This window comes from Diabrotica virgifera, chromosome 5 (genome assembly GCF_917563875.1).
Source record: "Diabrotica virgifera virgifera chromosome 5, PGI_DIABVI_V3a".
NCBI lineage: Eukaryota > Metazoa > Arthropoda > Insecta > Coleoptera > Chrysomelidae > Diabrotica > Diabrotica virgifera.
The window spans coordinates 238,419,742-238,443,606 of record NC_065447.1 but is presented as its reverse complement, the minus strand read 5'-3'; the positions used below and the strand labels follow the sequence as shown (position 1 = coordinate 238,443,606).

At 33.1% G+C, this 23,865-nt stretch overlaps 1 protein-coding gene across 3 annotated transcripts in view; it reads right to left on the bottom strand.

The window, feature by feature from the left end:
* Window positions 1–23,865, bottom strand: part of LOC114329587 (WD repeat-containing protein 47) — a 313,869-nt gene that overhangs the window by 191,675 nt on the left and 98,329 nt on the right. For all 3 annotated transcript variants that reach the window (XM_028278747.2, XM_028278744.2, XM_028278745.2), the window contains exon 6: window positions 7,950–8,195. In XM_028278747.2, coding sequence (XP_028134548.2) covers window positions 7,950–8,195 — 246 coding nt within the window. The remainder of the gene's footprint in view (window positions 1–7,949; window positions 8,196–23,865) is intronic.

Sequence of the window (23,865 nt, the reverse complement as noted above, 5' to 3'; positions counted from 1 at the left end):
GTTAATTTTTACATAAGTTATGAATATTTATAAAAACTCAAAATTTATGATTTATTTTGCAATTTTCTAAGCAACCAATAAGGATAGACATATGCAAGTAACGCCATATTGAAGTTTTTATAAGATTTATGAGTTTCTCACTCTCAAATTTGTTTAAAATACTTAACTTTTTGGTTATAGACGAAAAAAGCGAAAATTTACCGTTTTTTGATCTTCATTTGTTTATAACTATGTATATCATCAAAATCGGCTGCAGGAAACATATAGGTTGTTAATATAGATGTCCATACTACTCAAAAAAATTGGTTTCGGCCTGGAGGGGGTTGTGTCACCAACAGGATATTTTTTTCCTTATTTCTATGAACTACTTTGGTATGTGCGACCTCATAAGAAAATGAAGGTTTGTTTTGATATCGATGGAGCGACCGCGATCGCAACCTACACCGCGCTCATCCATGTATCTTCGGCATGTTTTTACCCTTACTTTTATACCAAGACAGAGGTTGTCTTGGTCCTCTTGAATAAGGCCCTCGTTCGGTTGAAGGTGGGTCTATCTTTTCCTAAGCGCCCTTTTCTTTCGTGGTTGTTGGTCCATTCTTCATTTATTATGGTGCTAAGGTAGTTGTAGTGCGGCGTCACTCTTCCTACTGGGGTTTGGTTGACGTAGAGTTCACCTGTTATCGTTTTCTGGCGCAAATTATTATGGGCTTTGTCTTATATACGTATATGTATATCGAGTCCACATTGTTGAATGTAATACGTGATTTTGTTCATAAGAACTTGCAGGTATTCTAGGTTGTCCACAAATACTACTGTGTTATCTGCATATCTTAATTTGTTGAACTGTTACCCGTTTAGTAGAATGTCCTTTTCGGTTTCATGCAAAGTTTCGCTAAATATTCTTTCAGAGCAGAGATTGAAAATTAGAGTTGACAAAATCCAGCCTTTACAGTTCCAACGTTTGTCAAAAGAGGGCAGTTTATAGCTGTTTATAGCTTCCCCATAAGCATTTGTGTTTTCTGGTTTACTCGATTTGATCATTTCTGTCTATGCCTTTATTATCAGTAAAAGTAAAAAGAACGATATAGAGAAAGTTTATGGCCATATTCATGTCCATCTCAACATAATATTCCAATTCTAGATTCTTCTTTACGATCTATCATAGTATTAAGCCACCAAAGTATAAATGTCTGTAAATATTCCTTTCTAAACAACTATTAACGCAAACATACCGTATAATAATAAGCGAATTTAAAAAAAATATTAACAAACTAAATTTTATAAGAAAATTATATTATACATTTTCACAGAAAAATTGTTTTGTCGAAATCACAGGACTGGTATACGAGTACACATAACCTTGAAATTGCGGCTAATTATGTATGTCAATGTTAACGAATTCGTTCAAGAGGTAATGGCAAGGTGAAAGCCGCTCATTTGTATGATAAAAAGGAAAATTCTCGAAATTTCGAGAAAACTAATACATACTGCAATAAATTTATTAAAATGCAATGTGCACGTTCTGTTGACGCGAACTCAATCCATTAACCGATAAGATACAAATTGTTCGTGGCTTTCTTCATAACCAAATAAACAAATTAGGTTTATGTATATCTTTCAGCCATTATAATATGTTTTTAAGGTATTACAAATTAAAAGGATTTAGGTTTACTTAGGTTGATCTGTACAAAACTGAAACCTGCTAGATAGGAAACCACTGTAACAAATGTGTTTTGTGTGTTGCCTATAGTCCCATGTGAAATAGGGGCCCTGATTCTAAATCAAATTTCGACCAAAAACAAGTCGCTTTCAATATGGCGACTGTCGAAATTATTTGACACCAGTGATATTCTCCCATATCACTGTTTGACACGGAGATGAATGAATGGCCAAAAGCGAGGTTAGGTTTAGTTTAGATGTGTTTTGTTTATTTCTTGCAAGGAAAACTAAATCAAAAGGTATTATAATATAGCTGGTTTTAATTGAAATTTGCTTGTTTTGAGGAATTAGATAGAATAGTATTAAATTAGAAATATAATAATTGAGAATGTCCACAACATGAATCATCAACTCAATGAAAGATGTGAGGTAATAATCTGGGAAAATTAGTAAAAAACAAGGAAAATTAATTACCAGCTATTTTATTGCTGGACATGCTGAAATCAAATCTTAAGATTTCCTATATTAGTAATATAGCTGTGCAAAGTCCACAGAAAGTGTGCTATTTTGTTTATAAACAAATTAGCGCTCCGAAATCTTTTTTTTTATTATTGCTCTATAACTCCGAAAATTTTAACTTTAAACCAAAACACTCACATAAAAATTGACAGTAATTTAATTCTGCACATTGATAATTTATTCCAATTTCCTTCGACGGAAATTTTCTTCGGAAAATTCGGGTTTTCCAAACAAAATCTTTAATTTTCAACTAAAATTTGAGGGAAGTAATTATTTATCAATAATTAAATAATTTGGTGACAGTGACATAAATCTTTTTTGTTATGAGTGTCTTGAAGATATGAAAATTTGTATGTACAAAGAGGACCGGAATTAAAAGGTATCTAATGGTTCAAAGATTAAAATCCTGTTGTTTATAACTCTGTCGCAAATGCCGGTCAAATTTGACCGGTTATACCTGGAATCACTCCTCGCAATTCAATTTGTTTTTCTTCGAAAAGGACACAGAAGCCGTGCTCTTTTGAATAGCGTTAACTTAATTTAATTTAATCTAATATTTTCTGAGGGGTTTTATTTGTTTATAAGCCAAAAAATTGTTTCTTTATAACATTCCTGAGACCGCTCAAATGGTCCAATTTCAATCCTGTAAGGTACGTTGAATAGGTATAGTGCTTTTTTATATGAAAATCATAGTTATTCTGGTGTATCATAATCTTTCTGGTTATTATTTCGACCGAAATTTTTTAATTAACATTTTAATTATTGCTAAACTATTGGTTAGATTGTCGCCGGTCTCCTGATATACAGAGAGGGGCTAAATTATGGAATAAATTCATTTTCTCTAAAATGGACGATTTTAGAGAAAAATCCCGAAACAGGTCGATTTTTATTTTTAAATTAAATTTCTTGGCATATATTTCAAACTAGTGACGTCATCCATCCGAGCGTGATGACGTAATTATTTTTTTAAATAGGAATATGGGTTCGTGTTGTAGCTCATTTACAAAGGCGTTCAATTCTCTATTCAGTATTATAAACATTAATATCAATATTTATACAGGGAGGCCAAAAAAAATTTTGAATTAAATTAATTGACGCAAGAAGAAGAATGCATGTAATTTATTTAACTCAAAATACGTTCTATTGCTGTCAGAAAATAGAAAAAAATGTTTATTTTGCAAATAAACATTGCTTTTAGCTTAAATTAAAAGTTTAAACTGCCAATAGGTAGGAGGGAGGCTGTTTGTGATTTAATTTAAGCGAAAAGAAATGTTTATTTGTGAAATAAACCTTTTTTTCTATTTTCTGACAGCAGTACAATGTATTTTGAGTTAAATAAATTACATACATTTTTCTTTTTGCGCCAATTAATTTAATTCAAAATTTTTTTTTGGCAACCCTGTATAAATACCTGATGATATTAATGTTTATATTACTGAATAGAGAATTAAACGCCCTTTCAAATGACCTACCACACGACCCCTATTCCCATTAACAAAATTATCGATTACGTCATCACGCTCAGATGGATGACGTCACTAGTATGAAATATATGCCAAAAAATTGTAATTTAAAAATAAAAATCGACCTCTTTCGGGATTTTGCTCCAAAATCGTCCGTTTTAAAGAAATGAATTTATTCCATAATTTAGCCCCTCTGTATAATCTACTATAATAAATCTTTCATGTCTTCAATTATTTAATTATTGATAAATAATTAGGTACTTCCCTAAAATTTTAATTGAAAATGGCAGATTTTTTGGGAAAACTCGGATTTTCTGAGTAAAATTTTTGTTGAAGGAAATCGGAAAAAAAATAACTTTGTGCAGAACTAAATTACGGTGAATTTTTATTTGAGTGTTTTTGGCTCAAAGGAAAAATTATAGGAGTTACAGACCACTAATTGAAAAAAAAAGAAGATTTAGGAGTGCTAATTTGTTTATAAATAAAATAACACACTTTCTGCGGACTTGTCATACCCCATATTACTAATATATGCAATCTTAAGATTCGATTTTAGCAATAAAATAGCTGGTAAATAATTTTTCCCAAAAATGGTATTATTTCGATAATTTTCCCAGACTATCAACAAAATCCAAGAAACGGAAGCGCCAACCCAAATTCTGAGCAGTCTCAACATGATAAGGTTAATATCCCCAGTTGCTGTCATGGCGGTGTCGAAATGAAATTGCGACTGTCGAGATGAATTAGAATCAGGGCCAGGGTTATTATACTGGAACAGTGGAGGTTCTTGAGGAAAAAGGTTTAAAACTTAGTAGGACAAAGACGGAATATTTGGAACGTTCGTTCAAAGATAAGAGTTACTACAAATAAAATGATATCTTTGGATGGTGAAATTATTGTGAAAAGTGAGAGTTTTAAATACCTAGGAGCGGTATTAGTAATGGAGAAATAGATGGAGATGCATACAATAGAATTAGGGTTGGATGGATGAAGTGGAAGGAAGCGAGTGGTGTGCTGTGACAGAAAAATTACAATGAAGTTGTGGCGAAAATGAGAATGCTTAAATGGATGAGAAGTAACAAAAGAGGATAAAATTAGGAATGAGTATATTAGGAAAGTCTAGGTGTGGCACCAATTGATGCCAAAATGAGGGAGCATAGGTTAAGTTGGTTTGATCATTTTCAACGCCGAGACGTTAATCACCCAATATGAAGAATTGCTGAACTGCGAGTTCCTGGAAAAAGAAGAAGAGGAAGACCAAAGAAGGTCTGGGGAGACGCTTAGGCAGGACTTGTCGGTAAAGGGCATTGATGTTGATATGACACAAGATAGAATCTTATAGAAAAATGCAATTAGGGAAGCCGACTCAGCATAGGGAGAATGGCAAAAAGAATAATAATGATGAGCTATAGTTAAACTATCCAGAATTTATTTAAGAAGATAGATAAAAATAGAAGAAAACTCTAATTATAGACTTAGAAAACCATAAAAATCAAAAGCTATGTAAAGTTTATACCAAACCTTTCTTTCAGTGCATCGTAGTTTGTTGAATTCTCAGTATCGTGATTATTACTTATCATCATCCAACCAATTCACGTCTACTGCTGAACACAGGTCTCCCCCAATTGTTTCCACAGTTCACGGTTTTGTGCTGATTGTTGCCAGTTTTTACTAATCCGCCTGATATCATCTGTCCATCGTGTAGGCGGTCTTCCTCTACTGCGTTTATCTTATCTTGGTATCCATTCCATCAGCTTTCGTGTCCATCTTGAATCTTTCAGCCTGGCGACGTGTCCTGCCCAGTTCCATTTATGCCTGGTGATACGTTCTACAACATCTGCGATATCGGTTGTTTGTCTGAGATCTTCATTTCTTATTTTATCCCGTAGGGTTACGCCCAGCATGGATCTTTCCATGCGCCTTTGAGCAACCCGCATTTTCGACGCTGTTGCCTTGGTTAGAGTCAGTGTCTCTGCTCCATATGTCATTACCGACAGCACACATTGGTCAAACACTTGTCTTTTTAAACCGATCGGTATACTGCTCCTAAATATGTCCCTCAGAGCTCCGTAGGCTGCCCAAGCCAGAGTTAACCTTCTTTTTATTTCGCATGTTTGGTTATCTCTGCCAATTCTAATTTCATGACCCAAGTAAATGTACTTTTCCACTTCTTGTTCACGTATAATCAGCTGTCCGCTAGGAATCAGATTAGTCATAAATTTAGTTTTAGAAAAGTTCATTTTCAGGCCTATTTTCCAGCAGGTAGCGTCTAACTCATTTAGCATTTTCTTTACTTCTCCTAGGTCATCAATTATAAGGACTATGTCACCTGCAAAACGAAGATGATTTAGCTTTTCTCCATCTATTGTGATCCCTTTATTGTCCCAGTTGAGCATCTTAAAGGCATATTCCAGAACAGTTATGAATAGTTTTGGAGAGAGTGTGTCGCCTTGTCTTACGCCGCGTTCTATGCTTATTTGTTTTGTTTTATCATGTAACTTAACACTCATTGTTGCCTCTTTATAAATATTATAGATGAGTGTACTGTAACGGTAGTCAAAGCGGCATTCCGCTCTGATGGTCGATGTTCTGACAGCTCTATCGTGTCAAAGGCTTTATGAAAATCCACGAATGCTAGGACAAGGGGTTTATTATATTCTATTGACTTCTAATTAGTAACTTTACTGCCTGCAGATGGTCGTTTGTCCCAAAGTTTGATCGAAATCCAGCTTGTTTTTTGGCTGGTAAAAATCTAGCTTCTTTTCTACTCTTGATGTCACTACTTTTGTAAAGAGTTTGTATAAGTGGTTTAGCAGGCTAATGGGTCTGTAATGTTCTGAGTCTGTCTTATCTCCCTTCTTATGCAAAAGTATTGTTACTGCGTTTTTCCATTTTTCAGGTATCGACTTTTGATGAAGGCATAAGTTGAAGAGATGTTTTATTTTACCTATAAGAATGTGGCCTCCGTTTTTAATGGCCTCTATTACGACTCCATCTTCACCTGGTGCTTTTCCATTTTTCATTTTTCTCAGTGCTTGATGGATTTCACTAGTGGTTATCTCTGGTAGTATTTCGGAGCCTTGGTTTATTATTTTCTTTGAAACCGCTTCCCTCAGATTATTTTGATTCAGCCATTGGCTCCTATATAGTTCCAAATAAAATTCTTCTACGATATTTGGTAAATCTTCTCTGCTTGATGTTATTTCGCTGTTTTTATTTTTTAATTTATGTATTTCGCATTTTCCGTTGGTCAATTTCCTTCGTAAAACTTTCAAACTTTTATTTTCTTCTATGGTTTTCTGGATGCTTTGAGTTTTAAACTTCCTTAGATCTTCTCTGATTTCCTTTGACACTTTCTTGTTGATGTCTCTTAACGCACTTTTTTCAGTATTTTCGCTTCCTCTCATTTTACTTCGCGTTTTGATTAGTTCTCTAGTTTCTGGGCTTATTTTTTCATCTCTCTTCTTTTTTGGGCAGTTTTTTCGTCGACTTTCTTCAATGACTCTAATTATGTTTTCATTTAAGTTATTTATACTTTCATCTGAAGTTGTATTTCTTTCCAAAGCAGCGTTTATATGGTGTTGGTATTTATCAATATTTAATGGGGGCGTCCAGGCTTGCAAGGTTTTCTTTTTTATCAAACGATTTCGTTCTTTTTTGACGTCTATTTTTATTGTGGCTCTTACCATTCGATGGTCACTTCCTGTAGTAAATTTATTAAGGACGCTCACGTCTGTGATAATCTGTTTTTTGTCGCTGATAATGTAATCTATTTCATTTCTTGTTTTACCATCAGGAATTTGCCACGTCCACCTTCTATGTAGTTTTTAACGAAAAAACTGTTCATTTGGAACAAGTTATTCTGTAGCAAAAAACCTAAGAGTGTTTCTTCCCGCTCATTTCTACCTAGAGTTCCAAAATTTCCTAGTGATTCCTCTGCTTCGTCTTCTTTAAGGCCTAATTTTGCATTAAAATCCCCACACAGGATTGTAAAGTGGGTGGGTGGGTTCTATTACTCATAGAACTCAGAAAATTATATACAGGGCTTTTCATCGATTGCCATTTGTTTCGAGCTTCTGTCAAATGTCGTATAATCCGTGTATAATATTAATATACACGAATTATACAACATATGACAGAAGCTCGAAACAAATGACTGTGAATGAAAAGCCCTATTAGTTGACGGTACTTGCATACTTTCACGTCAAGGGGTAAAATTACAATTGTCATTCTAGGTTAGTATATTTCGACATTTTATCGTTGACGCACTGAAACAAGGTAATATGAACTTTACTTTGATTCACTTACCTGTCTCCACTAAATTTCTGATTATCACTGTTTATCTGCTTAATTAGTTCTTCCCGCTCCTTTTCCCGTTGCACGAGCGCCTCTTGTAGTTTCTGCTTTGTCCTATGAAATTCCCTAACTAATTCTCCCGAATAATTGTGATCGATTGGTTGAATTGCGCCTGCTTCCGTATTTGCAGCGGCACAAGAACTAAATATCACGGGTTGTGCTGCTGCTCTACTGTCATAGTAGTCTGGTCGAGGAGTCCTGTAAGAAAATTTGTGCAAATTAATGTATATTCCATTACCGATAGGGGCAGTACTATAGCCGAATAGCAAGGTAACGGAATGAGTTACTTTAAATTAAATTAAAAAAAAAGTAAATTTTTATTATAATTTGATAGAATATTTTCATATAAGTCACATTTGCAAAGCAGGAAACTGTAGTTATTGAAAAAAAGGAAATACGAAAATAAAGAAAAAAAGTGCCTCAATCAGCAAATATTTTTTTAATAGTGTATATGTATCTGTATATTTCGGCAAATAATAAAAATCGATTGCCATTATTCATTAGAATAAAAAAATATGATATTATTGCTATAGTACACAAGTAATGCTCGTTATAAGTTGACCTTTGGATACAAAGCTATGACAAAACTGTGGCTTGGTTCTAAAAGGGCCAATGTCAATATTTCACTTTTTGGTACAGCTTTATTTAAAATTTAATATTGGCAAAACAAAGAGCAAAAAAATTGACATTGGTCATTTTAACACAAAGTTACATACTGTGGCTTGGTGTTAAAATATCCAAAATCAATTTTTTGCGTTTTGTTTTGTCAATATTAAATTTTAAATAAAGCTGTACAAAAAAGTGAAATATTGACATTGGCCCTTTTAGAACCAAGCCACAGAAATAATCCCAGACAAAAAATCCCCACAAATTATCCCTGGACAAAAAATTCCCACAATAAATCCCGCACAAATAATCCCCATAAATTTGTTTCGGCAAAATATCCCCACAAAAAATTCCGGAGAAAAAATCCCCAAGAAATATTTACTGCCGAATAGTTCTATAAAAGTTTTTCCGCGAATGCAATCGACTCAAATGTTTTTCAGCCTCAGTGCATGAGAGTTATAGCAATCGCCATGAAACCGCTTTTCGGTACGAAAATAATGATTAGCATTAGCAAGATTAAGCATGAATTGTAATTTCGATTACCAAATTTCGAATTCCAATTCCATGCTGAAAACTTCAAATTTTACATGTCAAAAGAGTTTTTTTCAAAAATCGTGGAAGATATGGGGAATGAGCTAAGGCTGTAGGAATCATGTTGTAATTATTCGTTTAAATCTTTTGCTCACTTGCTTTGAATAACTATGTTCAAAACCTTGCCTATTCGTAATGATAACTTCGGTCCTGAAACCCTTGTAAAAAAATTGTAATGCAGAAAAACATGTTTCTTTTGTAAAGGACACACAAAAATATAATATTACTCAAATGCAAAAAAAAAATAATCTACTAGATATTACATATCATAGCGACAAGTCTGAATTTTTTATAATATCGGAGTAAATTGTAAATTTCGATAAACTTTAATTCCAATTTACGCCGTTATTATAATTATCGGCATGGAATTGGAATTCGAAATTGTAATCGAAATTAAAATTCATGCTTAATCTTTATCGCTTATAATAAATTATTGCTTATAATGGCTAATCATTATTTTTGTGATGAAAAGCAGTTTCATGGAGATTGGAAAACTTTTAGAGAGCTATTCGGCAGCAAATATTTGTTGGGGATTTTTTGTCTGTAATTTTTTGCGGGGATAATTTGCCCAAAACAATTTGTGGGGATTTTTGGTCGGGCATTAATTGTCCGGGGATTATTTGTCCGAACCCCTTAGATAATACTTTCTAGTGTAAAATTGGTTGCATTTTACAGGTTGCAAAGGATCGCGAGCTCGTGGCAGCCTCCAGTGGAGATAGCGTGGTCAATAAAGACGTGGTAGATTAAATGTGGAATTAATTAATAAGCATCATATATTTATATCATGCATTCATTCATTAATGACCAGTACAAGTACAACAATGACATCCATTTTCTTAGTCAGTTCAGAAAAGTGGATGGAGGATAAATGCATTGAAATGGTAGAGTAAGAATACAAACATGACACGTTAAAAAAAAGCCAAAAAGTAGCTGGCCTCTATAATAATAAAACTCATACAATTGAAGACTCGAGAGGAAAAATGATGATAAATGACAACTTGGCATACATACAAAAATGAAAGGTGAAGAGGAAGAACCAGAAATACTCAAGGTAGAAGTACTGTATGCTATAAAGTTGGCAAAGAACAGGAAAGCTGTTGGCCCTGATAATATCCCGGCAGATATGTTAAAATTAATTAACGAAGAAATTAAATTATTGGTTTTTTTGCTTGAAAAATGGCTTTGGCAGAGCCAATTAGCCAGACTTGTTTGTGATTGATTACAGATTCATAGTCATAAATTTCTTATTTCATAGCGTAAGTACTACAATATTTTTTTTGATACAATATATTATTATATTATATTTTTTATTATATAGGGTGTCCCAAAAGTAGTGGAACGGTCGAATATTTCGCGAACTAAACATCGGATCGAAAAACTGAAAAATACGTGTTCAATAATTTTCAGAAATCTATCCAATGACACCAAACACCAACCCCCACTACACCCCCTGGAGGTGGGGTGCGGGGTAACTTTGAAATCTCAAATGGAAACCCCTAGTTTTTCTTGCAGATTTGGATTCATTACGTAAAAGTAAGCAACTTTTATTCAAGACATTTTTTCGAACTGTGGATAGATGGCGCTATAATTGGGAAAAACGATTTATCCTGATACCATAGGTAAATTATAGAAACGGTCTAATATCTCGAGAAATACACTTCCAAATGAGAAACCAAAAACAAGATTTTAATATTTTTCGAAAACCTATCGATAAACACCAAAAATTACCCTCCAACCCACCCCCTGGAGACGGGGTGGGGAGTAAATTTAAAATCTTAAATAGCAACCCCCACTTTTTATTGCAGATTCGAATTCGTCATGAAAAATTAAGCTACATTTATTCGAAACATTTTTTAAAATTGCTGATAGATGGCGCTAATAAATCGTATTTTTCCAATTAAAGCGCCATCTATCAACAATTCTAAAAAATGTTTCAAATAAATGTTGCTTAATTTTTCATGACGAATCCGAATCTGTAATAAAAAGTGGGGGTTGCTATTTAAGATTTTAAAGTTACTCCCCACCCCTCCTCCAGGGGGTGGGTTGGAGGGTCATGTTTAGTGTTATTCGATAGGTTTTCGAAAAGTATTAAAAATCTTTTTTTTTGGTTTTTCATTTGGAAGTGTATTTCTCGAGATATTAGACCGTTTCTATAATTTACCTATGGTATCAGGATAAATCGTTTTTCTCAATTATAGCGCCATCTATCCACAGTTTGAAAAAATGTCTTGAATAAAAGTTGCTTACTTTTACGTAACGAATCCAAATCTATAAGAAAAACTAGGGGTTTCCATTTGAGATTTTAAAGTTACCCTCCACCCCACCTCCAGGGGGTGTAGTGGGGGTTGGTGTTTGGTGTCATTGGATAGATTTTTGAAAATGATTGAACACGTATTTTTCAGTTCTTTGATCCGATGTTTAGTTCGCGAGATATTCGACCGTTCCACTACTTTTGGGACACCATGTATATTTTAATTTGTGGTAATCACTTTTTTTACTTCTATTTTTTTTGGTATTTTTTTGTTATTATTTTATTATATGTTCTTTTTTATATCTTATTTTTTGAAGTTATACTTCTTTAGGCGCGATTGAGATTGAGGGTGAATTTATATTAATCTGCGCGCATGCGCACACCGACAGTATGGTATTAGTCGTTATACGGGCTCTGATTGGGTGTTGAAATGATCTGTCAATAATAAATAATTGTTCAATATGAAAGTAAACAAATGTATAATATATTAGTTTTATTGTTGTGAGGACAGAAACAAAAAAGTTTATAATTGTAGTGACTTTTAAATAGTTTTTAAAGCAACAGGTACTTTATTTTTTTATTTTTTTTTATACATTTTATGATTGTAAGTATATTTATTATATAATTTTATTTTCAGAAAATACGTATTTAGTTAAAAAAATTTCCGACAATTAATGTTCAGAAATCATTTGTGGCATTTTTAATGTGTTTGTGTGTCTTTTATTCTTTTATTATTTTAATTTTTGGCACTGTTTTAATAAAAATGTTTGAGAAGTAGTAAGTATAAATAAGTTTAATATTTAAATAAAATATAAATAAAAAGTATATTAATTTCGTTTATAATCATAATATAATCATATAATAGAAGTATAACTTCTTACGTGCGTACAAAGTACACATACATTCTTTTTATACATTTTATGATTGTAAGCGTTGATTGATAAATACGGAAAGATACGAAACCCTATGCATTATTTTGTTGTCTTTAAAACCTGCCCGTATAGTGGCGCGCCTAGCTTAAATTTGTTGGAACTAACCTTAGAGGGAAGTGTAAAATTCCCCCTACTCAAGGAACTAGCCAAGAACACGCGGTTATTTCACGTGGCCCGTATTCAAAATTTTAACGCAGCAGTCACTATCATATTAATCTGTATTAATTTTTTTTTTGTTTCTGCAAAAATGTTGAAAATATAAATTGACTATAGGGTTTTTTTCACTACTCTTGACCTCACAAGTAAATACTTTTCGAGTTATTTGCGAGTGAATATATTCATTTCTCAAAAAATAGTAGGTTTTTAGACGGATTTTCGCAAATAACTAAAAAAGGAAGTATTTCACCAAAAAAACATTCATAGCCAAAATACAGCTTATCAAAAAGTGAAAAAAATGTTTTATATAAATATGACATATTATGAAGTCGTAGACCCAGTAAAAGTAGAGTTATAGCTAATGAAAAGTAGGTTCTTATTATTTGTCAAATTCAAAAGTGAATATTTCTACATGAAATAACCAAAAAATTAAGAACTTTTCGGGGAAAACTCATCATAACTTTTTTAAAAAGTTTAAAATAAGCTTTATTTTTTGAGTTTCTAGTATCAGAAGTAAACAAGTTGCGCACAAAATAAAGTTGATCCTTTTTTTTTTTGTAAAAAATATCTAAAAATCACCTCCTAATTAGCATCTCAAATGAAATTAATCAGTAGCGCTTCATAAGTTACTTTACGTATGTATGCTTATTATAGAGGATCTGTAAGTTTCATCGGTTCATAGTGCTTATTTTTGAAAGGCTGTAGTTAAAAGGGCTTCAATGAGTCACTAATCACGAGTATATGCAAATTCGGAACAGCCATATCTTAACCAATTTTTGTATTACAGAAAAACAAAATATTCAGAAAACCAAAACCTTTAAACTTTGGGATATTTCGTATCACAAGTTATTTAAAAAAAAAGGCATTTTTTTCAAAATAAAAAAAATACTGTAAAACTAAATTTACGATGAAATTTACAGATCATGTGTATGATAAACAATACATAAGTAAAGTCACTTGTGAAGCGGTAACAATAATTTGATTTTATTCGTCTTGAGGGGCCAAACGAAAAACACAAACTACTTTTTTTCTTTTTAAATCGTGTGCTGTTGTGATTTATAGCAAATTTATAGCATCTCTTTCGAAATAAAAATTTTATGCAAGTTCCCTTTTAGAGGGTGATTTTCACGCTTTTTTAAAACTATTTTTACAAAAAAGGACCTACTTTATTTTCAGCGTAACGTGCTTACTTTATGCTAGAAACATTTTTAAAAACAAAAGCAAAGCTTTTTAAACACTTTAAAAAGGTTGCGATGAGTTAGCAAATTTATAGCATCTCTTTCGAAATAAAAATGTTATGCAAGTTCCCTTTTAGAGGGTGATTTTCACGCTTTTTTAAAACTATCTTTTACAAAAAAGGATCAACTTTATTTTCAGGGTAACGTGCTTACTTTAATGCTAGAAACTTTTTTAAAAACAAAAACAAAGCTTTTTTAAAGAAATGTGCTTTATTTTTTGGTTATTTCACGTTGAAATATTCGATTTGGAATTTGACGAATAAGAACTTACTTTTTTAGCTACAACTCTGCTTCTACTGAGTATAAAGATTTTATACAGACATTTTTTTTTAATTTTTTATAAAGTATATTTTTATTGAATACCTTTTTCGATAAAATACTTATTGTGTTATTTGCGTAAAACCGTCTAAAAACGTGTATTTTTTTGTTAAAAAACGAACATATTCACTCTCAAATAACTCGAAAAGTATTAGCTTAGTCAAAAAACTGAATGGAATAAAACTTGCTACAATTAATCAGTTTATCCACTTGATAGATACTAGATAGTATTAGACTTATTGATATTATAGCTACCTAGCCTTATACAAAGTGGATTTAGAAAGTCCACATCTACATTAGACAACCTAGTGGATATTGAATCTGTAATTCATGGGTAATTTGGATGTGATAAAGTATGTTTGGCTTATGGCTATCTTTTATTATATTGTATAACGCGTGCCATTTGGAGATTAGATATAAGAATTCTATTAAGTTGGTCAATTCTAGGAAACATAAAATTTATTAGTAATTTCCTATATAGACGAAACTTATTCGAATAGATAACGTCCTTTTAGACTCAAAAATCCAATTAAACGACATTCCTCAATGGTCTACTCGTTGCACTTTTCCTTATTGCAATCAATGACATCGCTAAATCACTTAACCCACTAGTCATTTAGAAATTAGAGAATTGGTCAAACACTACTGGCCTAGAATTTTCTCCCACTAAAACGAAAACAATAATCTTCAGTAAAACTCCAAAGAAGCACATTATACTACCAAAAATCTACCTAAAAAATTTCTTCTTCTACTTTTTCTTTTATATAGGCAGTACTGCCTGTTTTTCTTCAACGGTGCCTTTCATTCTGTCCCTAAATTGTCATTCCATCTTTTCCTTGGGCATCCTATACTTCTTCGGCCTAACGGTGACTTGTCCCTGGCTATTCTTATTATCCTTGATTCAGACATCCTGCTTATGTGTTGATTCCACTCTTCTTTTCTATTCTTTACCCAGGTATTTATATTGTCTACCCCACATATGCATCTGATTTCCTCACTTCTTACCCTGTCCCGTAGTCCTTTTCCAGCAATCCTTCTTAAAATCTTCATTTTGTTGGTATCCAGACATCTTTGTATTTTGCTTGCATCTGGTCTTGTTTCGGCAGTGTAAGTCATAACTGGTCTAATAACTTCAGTCAAATGACTTATATATTCGGTCCTTTGATTCCACTCTAAGGTATTTGTTTTTCCAAATTGTGTCGTTTAGGCATCCGGCCGTTCTACTGGCTTTAATTATTAGTCTTTAACCTCTTCTTCGATATTATTGTCGGCTGATAGATTAATTCCCAGGTATTTACTTTTATTGTCTAAGTCCAATTGGCATCTTATTGGTTCTTTGGATATTACTAAGCTTTTTGTTTTTGGGCTGATATTTTCATATTCATTTCTTTTGCGCTAATGTTGAATTCGTGCAGTAATCTTTGTAGGTCGTCTTCGCACTCTGCTACTAACACGGTGTCATCAGCGTAACAGAGTATTTTTATCTCTTTATCGCCCATTTTTTACCCTCTTTTTTCTTCACTTATTTTATCATTGCATCCAGCGTTATGTTTAACAGTAGAGGGCTTAGTGAATCTCCTTGCTTGATTCCTGTGTTTGCTTCTATATGGATTCTGTTATTATTCCATTGACTTCATTTCTATTTTATTTCGTACATAAAGGTTTTCTATCAGTTTTATAATATCCAGTGGTAAATTTTTGTCATATAGTAGGTGTATCACGTCTTTTAATTGTATTCTATCAAACGCTTTCTCTAGGTATATAAAACAGAAAAACCCTCGCTTGTTATACTCTAATGATTTCTCCGCTATTTGTTTTATCACAAAAACTGCATCGTTATGATCTTCCCCTTCTAAATCCTTGTTGTTCAACTGGTATATTTATGCACGCCATTATTTTCTTCATCAGTATTTTTGTTGGGAGTTTCAGTATAGTGCTCCGTAAATTAATCCCTCTATAATTACTGGGGTCTGCCCTATCACTTTTCTTAAATAACGCTATCATCTAAGTGGTACTCCATTCTTCTGGAATTCTTCCTGTATTTATTATTTTACTTATCAGGATATTCAGTTCTTTGTGAAGTCTCTCTCCTCCGTATTTTAAAAGTTCATTAGCTATTCCATCTTTCCCTGGTGCTTTTCGATTTTTCATCTGTTTTAAGGCGTTCGTTATCTTCCTCTTTAATTTCTGTTTGCTCATCCGATTCTAATCCTGGTTTTCCAGTTCTTCATGATTAGCTGTTTGATACAGGTTTTCTAGGTAAGTTGTCCATGTATTTGTATCAATATGTTTTACTTCTACTATCAATTCCTTCATCTCTGCTGTTTGACCTCTTATCATTTTCCACATTTCCTTTTGCATCCCGTATAAGTCGTGCTTCATCTCTTTTGAAAATGCTTACCAATGTTCTGTTTTCTTCCTTCTTACTATTGAGTTTAACTCATTTCAAACTCTTTTATATTCTTCACATATGTTTGTCTCGTTCTTTTGAATTTGTATTCTAGCTAGATTTTCTTTTTTTTTTGGCATTTTATTTTTATTTCTTCACAGATCCATGGGGTGTTCTCCTTTTCTTTCGTATATGTTTACTTATCTTACGATCTCCAAATGCGTCCGTTGCTGCCATTTTGATATTATCTCTAATCTTCCTCCAAATTTCTTCTATGTCTTCATCTGGTGTTATGTAGTTTTCGTTCAGTACTTTTTGCAGTCTTCTCTGGTATAAATCTCGTGTTGACAAGTCTTGTAGCTGTTTTACCTTTATTCTTGTCTCACATTCAATAGGGTCTTTTTTCCTGTTTTTTTTGTAGATGTATTCTGATTTTTCCAAGTACTAGATTACGATCACTTCCGATATTAGCTGCACTTAAACATCTTATGTCTAGTACTTGAGAATGATGGATGTTTCTGTTTGTCAATATATAATCAATATCGGATCTGTGTGCTCTTGTATTTTTGAATGTATATTTTTCTTGATCTTTGTGTCTGAAGAACGTATTGTTTATTCGAAATTCGTTCTGAGGGCAAAAGTTAATAAGTAGTTCCTAAAGAGTTTACAATAAAATATTCATAATTGATTAACTTCTTGGGAATAAAACTGGATAATCGTCTATCTTGGTAAGACAATATACACTCACTCCGCTCAACTTAATGAAAAATATCTCTCATAAACAATGGGATGTCGACGTCCAAACTCTTATGACTGTTCACTGAAATTTGGGTTTCAACCTGAGATGCAGTCGGAAAAATGAAAGAATACCCATGAACGAACATATAAAACACGCTGTATTTTCCTGTCATCATGTCGCAAAGAAAATTGCCCAGCGCAAGTACATGTAATAATAATTATTACATGTACCTGTGCTGGCCAATTTTTGTGTGACACGGTGACAGGAAAATACAGCGTGTTTTTTATGTTCGTTCATGGGTATTCTTTCATTTTTCTACTGTACAATACGCTAAAGTGTTACGTTTGGCTTGTTCTCTTGTATGTAATGAAAGCATGGATAATAAAGGCCAGCTCCACTAACAAACTTGAAGTCTTTGAAATGAGGTGCCTGCACCGAATGCTTAAAATATCATGGACATATTTAGGGACATATTGCGAGGAGAACGATATACTTGTCTGCAACTGGAACTCGAAGGAAATATAGAGGGTAAGAGAGGTCTAGAAAAAGATGTCATGGCTGGTTAATATTCGCCAAATGATATTAATGAAATTACTCTTAATAGAATAATGTAATCGTGACTATCTAATATCTCACCTGACAATACAATGCACGGTGGACGTCTACGCAGAAATACACGGCACCTTTAAGAAGTCAAGTTAATAATAAATAATTCAATAATTATACTTAGTCACTATTTTCCCCCTAACTCGGAAAATATCAACGGCACGAAAAAACTTGGAAGAAATTGTTGGAAATCGCGATTGCAACCATTCATGAGTCCTTACCATTTTTCTCTCGAAGAGTTTAAAGTGGCCGAGCGGGTTACTAAGTCAATTTCATTTAAGTAAATACGTTTGCAATATCTCCAAACAAAATATACAATTATCAGAAGAGACTGTAATTAACGAAAATAACTACCTATTTTTTTATCGAGATTATGAGGCAAATAAGAAATGTACAATATCTAAAATCACCGAGTGAGTATTTTCTCGTTAAATAAATTTTTTATTAAATAAATTATATTATTATACATATATATTATATAAAATTATTAAATAAACTTTAGAATATTTAATGATTTGTTTCAAGAATTCAAATTAGAAGACAAATTACAACTACAAAATTATTCTTGCTAATTTAAAAACGAGTTTAGAAAGTAATACATAGGTACACTCCAATAATTATTTTAAAGATTGCCATTGTTATCGTTGAATGATAACTCAAATTTAAATGCATCAAAAGAATTAAATAATTTTTATTTTAATCCGATCGACCCGACCGACCCCAAATTCCGATAACCAAAGCTACCTGAATACGTCTCATCGTTGTCTCAGGTAAATTCAATCTCGCACCTAGAAAGCTGCTAACGCCATCTATTTCTAAAACCACTGGTGTCGTACATAAACGCTCATTTAGTTTCGTATCTTCCAGTATATTTATCAGTCAACGATTGTAAGTATATTTATTATATAATTTTATTTTCAGAAAGTACGTACATATATAGTTAAAAATTTTTCCGACAATTAATGTTCAGAAATCATTTGTGGCATTTTTAATGTGTTTGTGTGTGTTTTATTCTTTTATTATTTTAATTTTTGGCACTGTTTTAATAAAAATGTTTGAGAAGTAGTAAGTATAAATTAGTTTAATATTTAAATAAAATATAAATAAAAAGTATATTAATTTTGTTTAAATCATATAATAGAAGTATAACTTCTTACGTGCGTAAAAAGTACACACACATTCTTTTTTTTTTCTTTTTAATTTTTTCAAACCAAATTAACAAATTATTCCTAGTTTACAACTTGTACTTACATAATTTAACATGTTTATAAATGAGATGAAGAATTTCCATATCATTTGTAAATATTAAAGTATTAAGGTTTATTGGGAAACAACATTTAAAATTTTTTAATTCCTTATAAAGGTCGTTTATGTTATTTATCTGTAAATGACATTCTAATATGACAAGTGTTAGATCTCCTATTTTGCCACAAGTACAATTGAGAGTATCTGCCAAGCCGATTCTATGCATGTAAGATGGAGTAAGAGCATGATTTGCTCTCAGCCGATTAATGGTCTTTATAAAATGTCTATTATATTCTGTGTAAAACCATCTTCTTGAGGATATCCTAGGGTTACAATGAGCAAAATTTGAGCCAGTATTACATTCTCTGTAATGCAATTGCCAATTATTTTTAAGTCTTTGTCTGCTAAAAGTATCAATATCTGAAGCTGGAATTAAATTTGTTTATTTTTTCTCCGATTATATAAGCTGATTTAGCAAATTTGTCAACTATTTCATTGCCATTTATTCCCGAATGACCCTTAATCCAAGCAATTGTTACCTTTACTCCTAATTGTATAGTTTCAAACAGAGTTTTAAGAATATTTAATTCAATGTGGCTTTTTTTTTTTTTTTTTTTTTATTAACAAAAATCGCATCAGCCAAATTGGCTATTAGCGAAACAATAGTGGTGAACAATAATTTTTAATACATTTGTGTTTTTATATATTGTATAAAATGTTAATTGCACTTAAGAACCTCTTTAAATTTGACATATTGCACTGTAGGCCTAAAATGTCACTCAGTTTGTTTGGTATATTGTACAATATGCGCTTTGGCGTTAATGCTGCGCAATTCTCCAATAAATGTTTGATTGTTAACTTTTCTTCACAGTTGTCACATCTTGGTTCTTGTTTGTAGGAAAAAACATGACTATTAGTTAATCGCGTATGACCCAATCGGAGTCGCGTTAATATTACCTGGTCTCTCCGGCTTGTTGGTAATGTTGGCCAGGGTTTTATCGATTTTTTAATTTCGCGTAGCTTGGCCGATGACACTTTCCACTTTTCTTCCCACATATACCGCACTTTACGTTTGACCGCCGCTTTCACATCCGCACTCGTAAATGTTTCCGTACACTCCGCACTATCACTAGTTGCAGCTTCTTTTGCAGCGTTGTCTGCCTCTTCATTTCCTTGAATTCCAATATGGGATGGTATCCAGAGGAATATGATAATTTTTCCATTCAGTTGAGCGGTATGAACTTCTTGTTTTATTTTGATGACCAAAGGATTAGATGGGTAGACATATTGGATTGACTGTACCGAACTTAGAGAGTCTGTGAGTATGATATATTTGGTATTACTGGACGCATTGACAGCAAGGGTGGCCTGGTATAGAGCGTATAATTCAGCAGAGTAAATAGAGTACTCTGAAGGGAGTTTGTATTTATTTGTTGATGTTGGGGTTATGACTGCAGCACCAGTGCCTTCATTTGATTTAGATGCATCGGTGTATACTTGTGTATACTCCTTGTAATTGCGGAGTATATCATTGAAGGCGGATTTGATTAACTGTGGGTTTGTTGAATGTTTATCGAAAGAAATGAGGTGTGTTAGGCACTGAGGGTTCTTTATTTGCCACGGAGGAATTGAGGACAGTTTGGAAGGAAAGCATTCTGGGAACGCATAGTTTATTTGATTTAAGTAGCTTCTAATTCTTGCGTAGAAGGGTTTGGCCGTTCTTGGTTTATTTATGAAGAGATTTGGGAACTTTTCTGTAAAACAATTTTGTATAGTAGGGTTTTTTGAGTTACACCTGATTTTTGCGGCGTATGCTACACTTAAATAAACTCTTCTGTCTTCTAAGGAGGGTTCTCCAACTTCACAATATAGACTTTCGATTGGTGTTGTGCGAAAAGCTCCAGATATTATACGTAAAGCGAGATTGTGAAGACTGTCAAGTTTTTTCAGCAGCGTCTTAGCCGCTGTAGAATACACAGTAGACCCATAATCTAAGTTTGATCTGATTAATGTTCTGTATAACATTAAAAGTGTTTGGCGATCCGCACCCCATTCTTTATTGGCCAGAGTTTTTAGAAGATTTAGTCGCTTGTGACAAGATAACATCAGATTTGTTATATGAAGTTTCCAGCTTAGGGTTTCTTCGAATGTCATGCCCAAGAACTTAATTGACGTTGCACGCTTTAGGTTTTCATCACATAGTCTTAGGTTGGGGATATTTGTGACGTTTCTCTTTGAAAACAAGATGAAGCGAGTTTTTTCAGCGGAAAAACAGAAACCTGTTTTTTGTGACCAGATTTCTAAGTCTTGTATAAAGTTCTGTGTATGACGAAATATATTTTGTATATTTTTACCTTTGCAGAAAACTACAAGATCATCTGCGTAGACTCGTGCCTTTACAGGCGATTTTAGGTTTTTGAGGATATCATTGATTGCCACTATGAAGAGAGTAGGACTTATAACCGAGCCTTGAGGGATACCATTTTCTGGATACATTATATCTGATGTTATGTTATTTGTCCTAACTCTGAAAGTTCTATTTTGAAGGAAATTTTTAATAAAGAATAGGCTGTGACCTTGAATGTTCCAACTATGTAATTTTTTTATTATATAGTCGTGCCAGGCTGTATCGAAAGCTCTTGATATGTCAAAGAAAACCGCTAGACATTTACCCCCTAGTGCGAATGCTTCAGAAATGTCACTCTCCAAATCTATGATATTATCTATAGTTGACCTTTGGTCTCTAAAACCACTTTGTTCTGGAATAATCAAATCTTGTCTCTCCAAGTGCCATCTTAGTCTATTGTTAATAATCTTTTCTAGTAACTTACACATGGCGCATGTTAAAGATATCGGTCTGTATGACTCGGGACTTGTCTTAATACTATTAGGTTTTTGTATAGGTATTACTATGGATTCATGCCATTTTTCAGGAAATTTGTGTTGAAGCCAAATAATGTTAAACAGATCTAGAAGTTGTTTGTGAGCGCTCGCTGGAAGGTGTTTAATAAAAATACTAGGAATATCGTCCGGGCCAGCGCTAGTTTCTTTAATATTTGATAATGCTTCCGTATACTCTAATTGAGAAATGGGTAAATTTAACGGTTCATCTGTGTTAGGAGTAATGCTAATTTTCTTATTTTCTTCATGTTGTTTGTAATTAATGAAAGATTTTTTATAATTAATATTACTGGATCGGTTTTTGTATGTGTTAGCAAGAATTTTAGCAATCTCAGTATTACTAGTAACTGCCTTTCCATTTCTCTCGAGGCTTTTGATATTCTGATTGCTGTTTAATCCAGATATTCTTCTGACTTTGTTCCATACTTCAGTCATGGGAGTGTTTGCATTTAACGTTGATACATATTGAGTCCATGACTGGCGTTTGGCATTTCTAGTTGTCTTCTTGGCTACTGCACGTTGTTTTGTATATTCAATTTTATTCTCGAGAGTCTTGTAGCGCTTGTATTTGTTAAAAGCTCTTTTGCTAGATTCAACTGCTGTTTTGCATTCATGGTTCCACCATGGGACGGGGTTGCGTTGTTTTATGTATGAAGTTTTTCCTATTGCTCTTTCTGCTGCTTCTGTGATAATGGTAACAATGTTCTTAAGGGTCTCGTCTATGTTTGAGGTGCTTTTAAATGTGGTCATACTGCTTTCGACTAAATTTGAAAAAAGATTCCAGTTAGGTTTTTTTAAATTCCATTTTGGGGTAAATGTCCGTCCACGTTGGTTTTTGTTGTTATGAATAAAAATTGGGTAGTGATCACTGTTATACAAGAAATCCAGCCTATCCCAGGTGAGCTGTGGGGTCAGACCTGGTTCGCATATCGTAAGGTCTATACATGAAGATTCACCGTTCTGTATATTAAATCTAGTGGGTCTGCCGTCGTTTAAGACTGAAAGGTTGGACTGTTCAAATATCTCTTCCAGCAATCTTCCTCTGGTATTTATAGTAGAAGAGCCCCATGAAAAGTTGTGAGCATTAAAATCGCCCAAAATAAGCCTGGGTTGGGGAATTTGTTGTAAGAGTTCAGTTAATGCTTCTGAGTCTACTTGCGTTGATGAAGGTAAGTATAAGTTACAAACGTAGATATTTGGACTCGAGTTAACTTTAATGCAAATTGCTTCTAGATTAGTTTGGAGAGGAACTACTGTAGTTTCAATTGACTTTTTTACAAAGATAGCTACTCCACCACTGGCTTTATCTTGGTTAGTTCTGTTTTTGCAGTAATTTTTAAATTTTTTTAAAGCTTGTATATTTTCATTTTTGAAATTAGTCTCCTGAAGACAAATTATATCTGGATTGTGTCTGGACAGAATTATTTGGAGCATTGGAAGGTTATTATAGAAACCGTTAATGTTCCACTGCAAAATTGATGAGAAGCCCATTTATAATAAATAAAACTGAAATTTGGGATTGTCACAGAAGTTCATGACTCTATTCTTGAGAAAACTCACTTTCAGTCTCTGATGCCTCAGTATCCGAGTAAGCCATCTGTAAATGCTTCAATAGTTTCTTTCTAATTTTTGTACATCTAGCTTTAATCGATCTTTGTTTGAAATACGGGTATATTGCTGTTAGCATTTTCACTAAAGCTTCAAATTCGCTAGTGTAGTTTTTTATGATGCTGACTGGGTCCTGTGCACCATAAACATTTTCAAATAGATCGGATATTTGATCAAAATCAAGAACAAATGAAGGGTTTTGCTCTGAGATGAATGCCTTGGTCGGTTCCATGAGTACGTGAGTTGGAGTCTTTCCCTTACTTTTCTTTGGTTTTTTAGCTGGAGCAA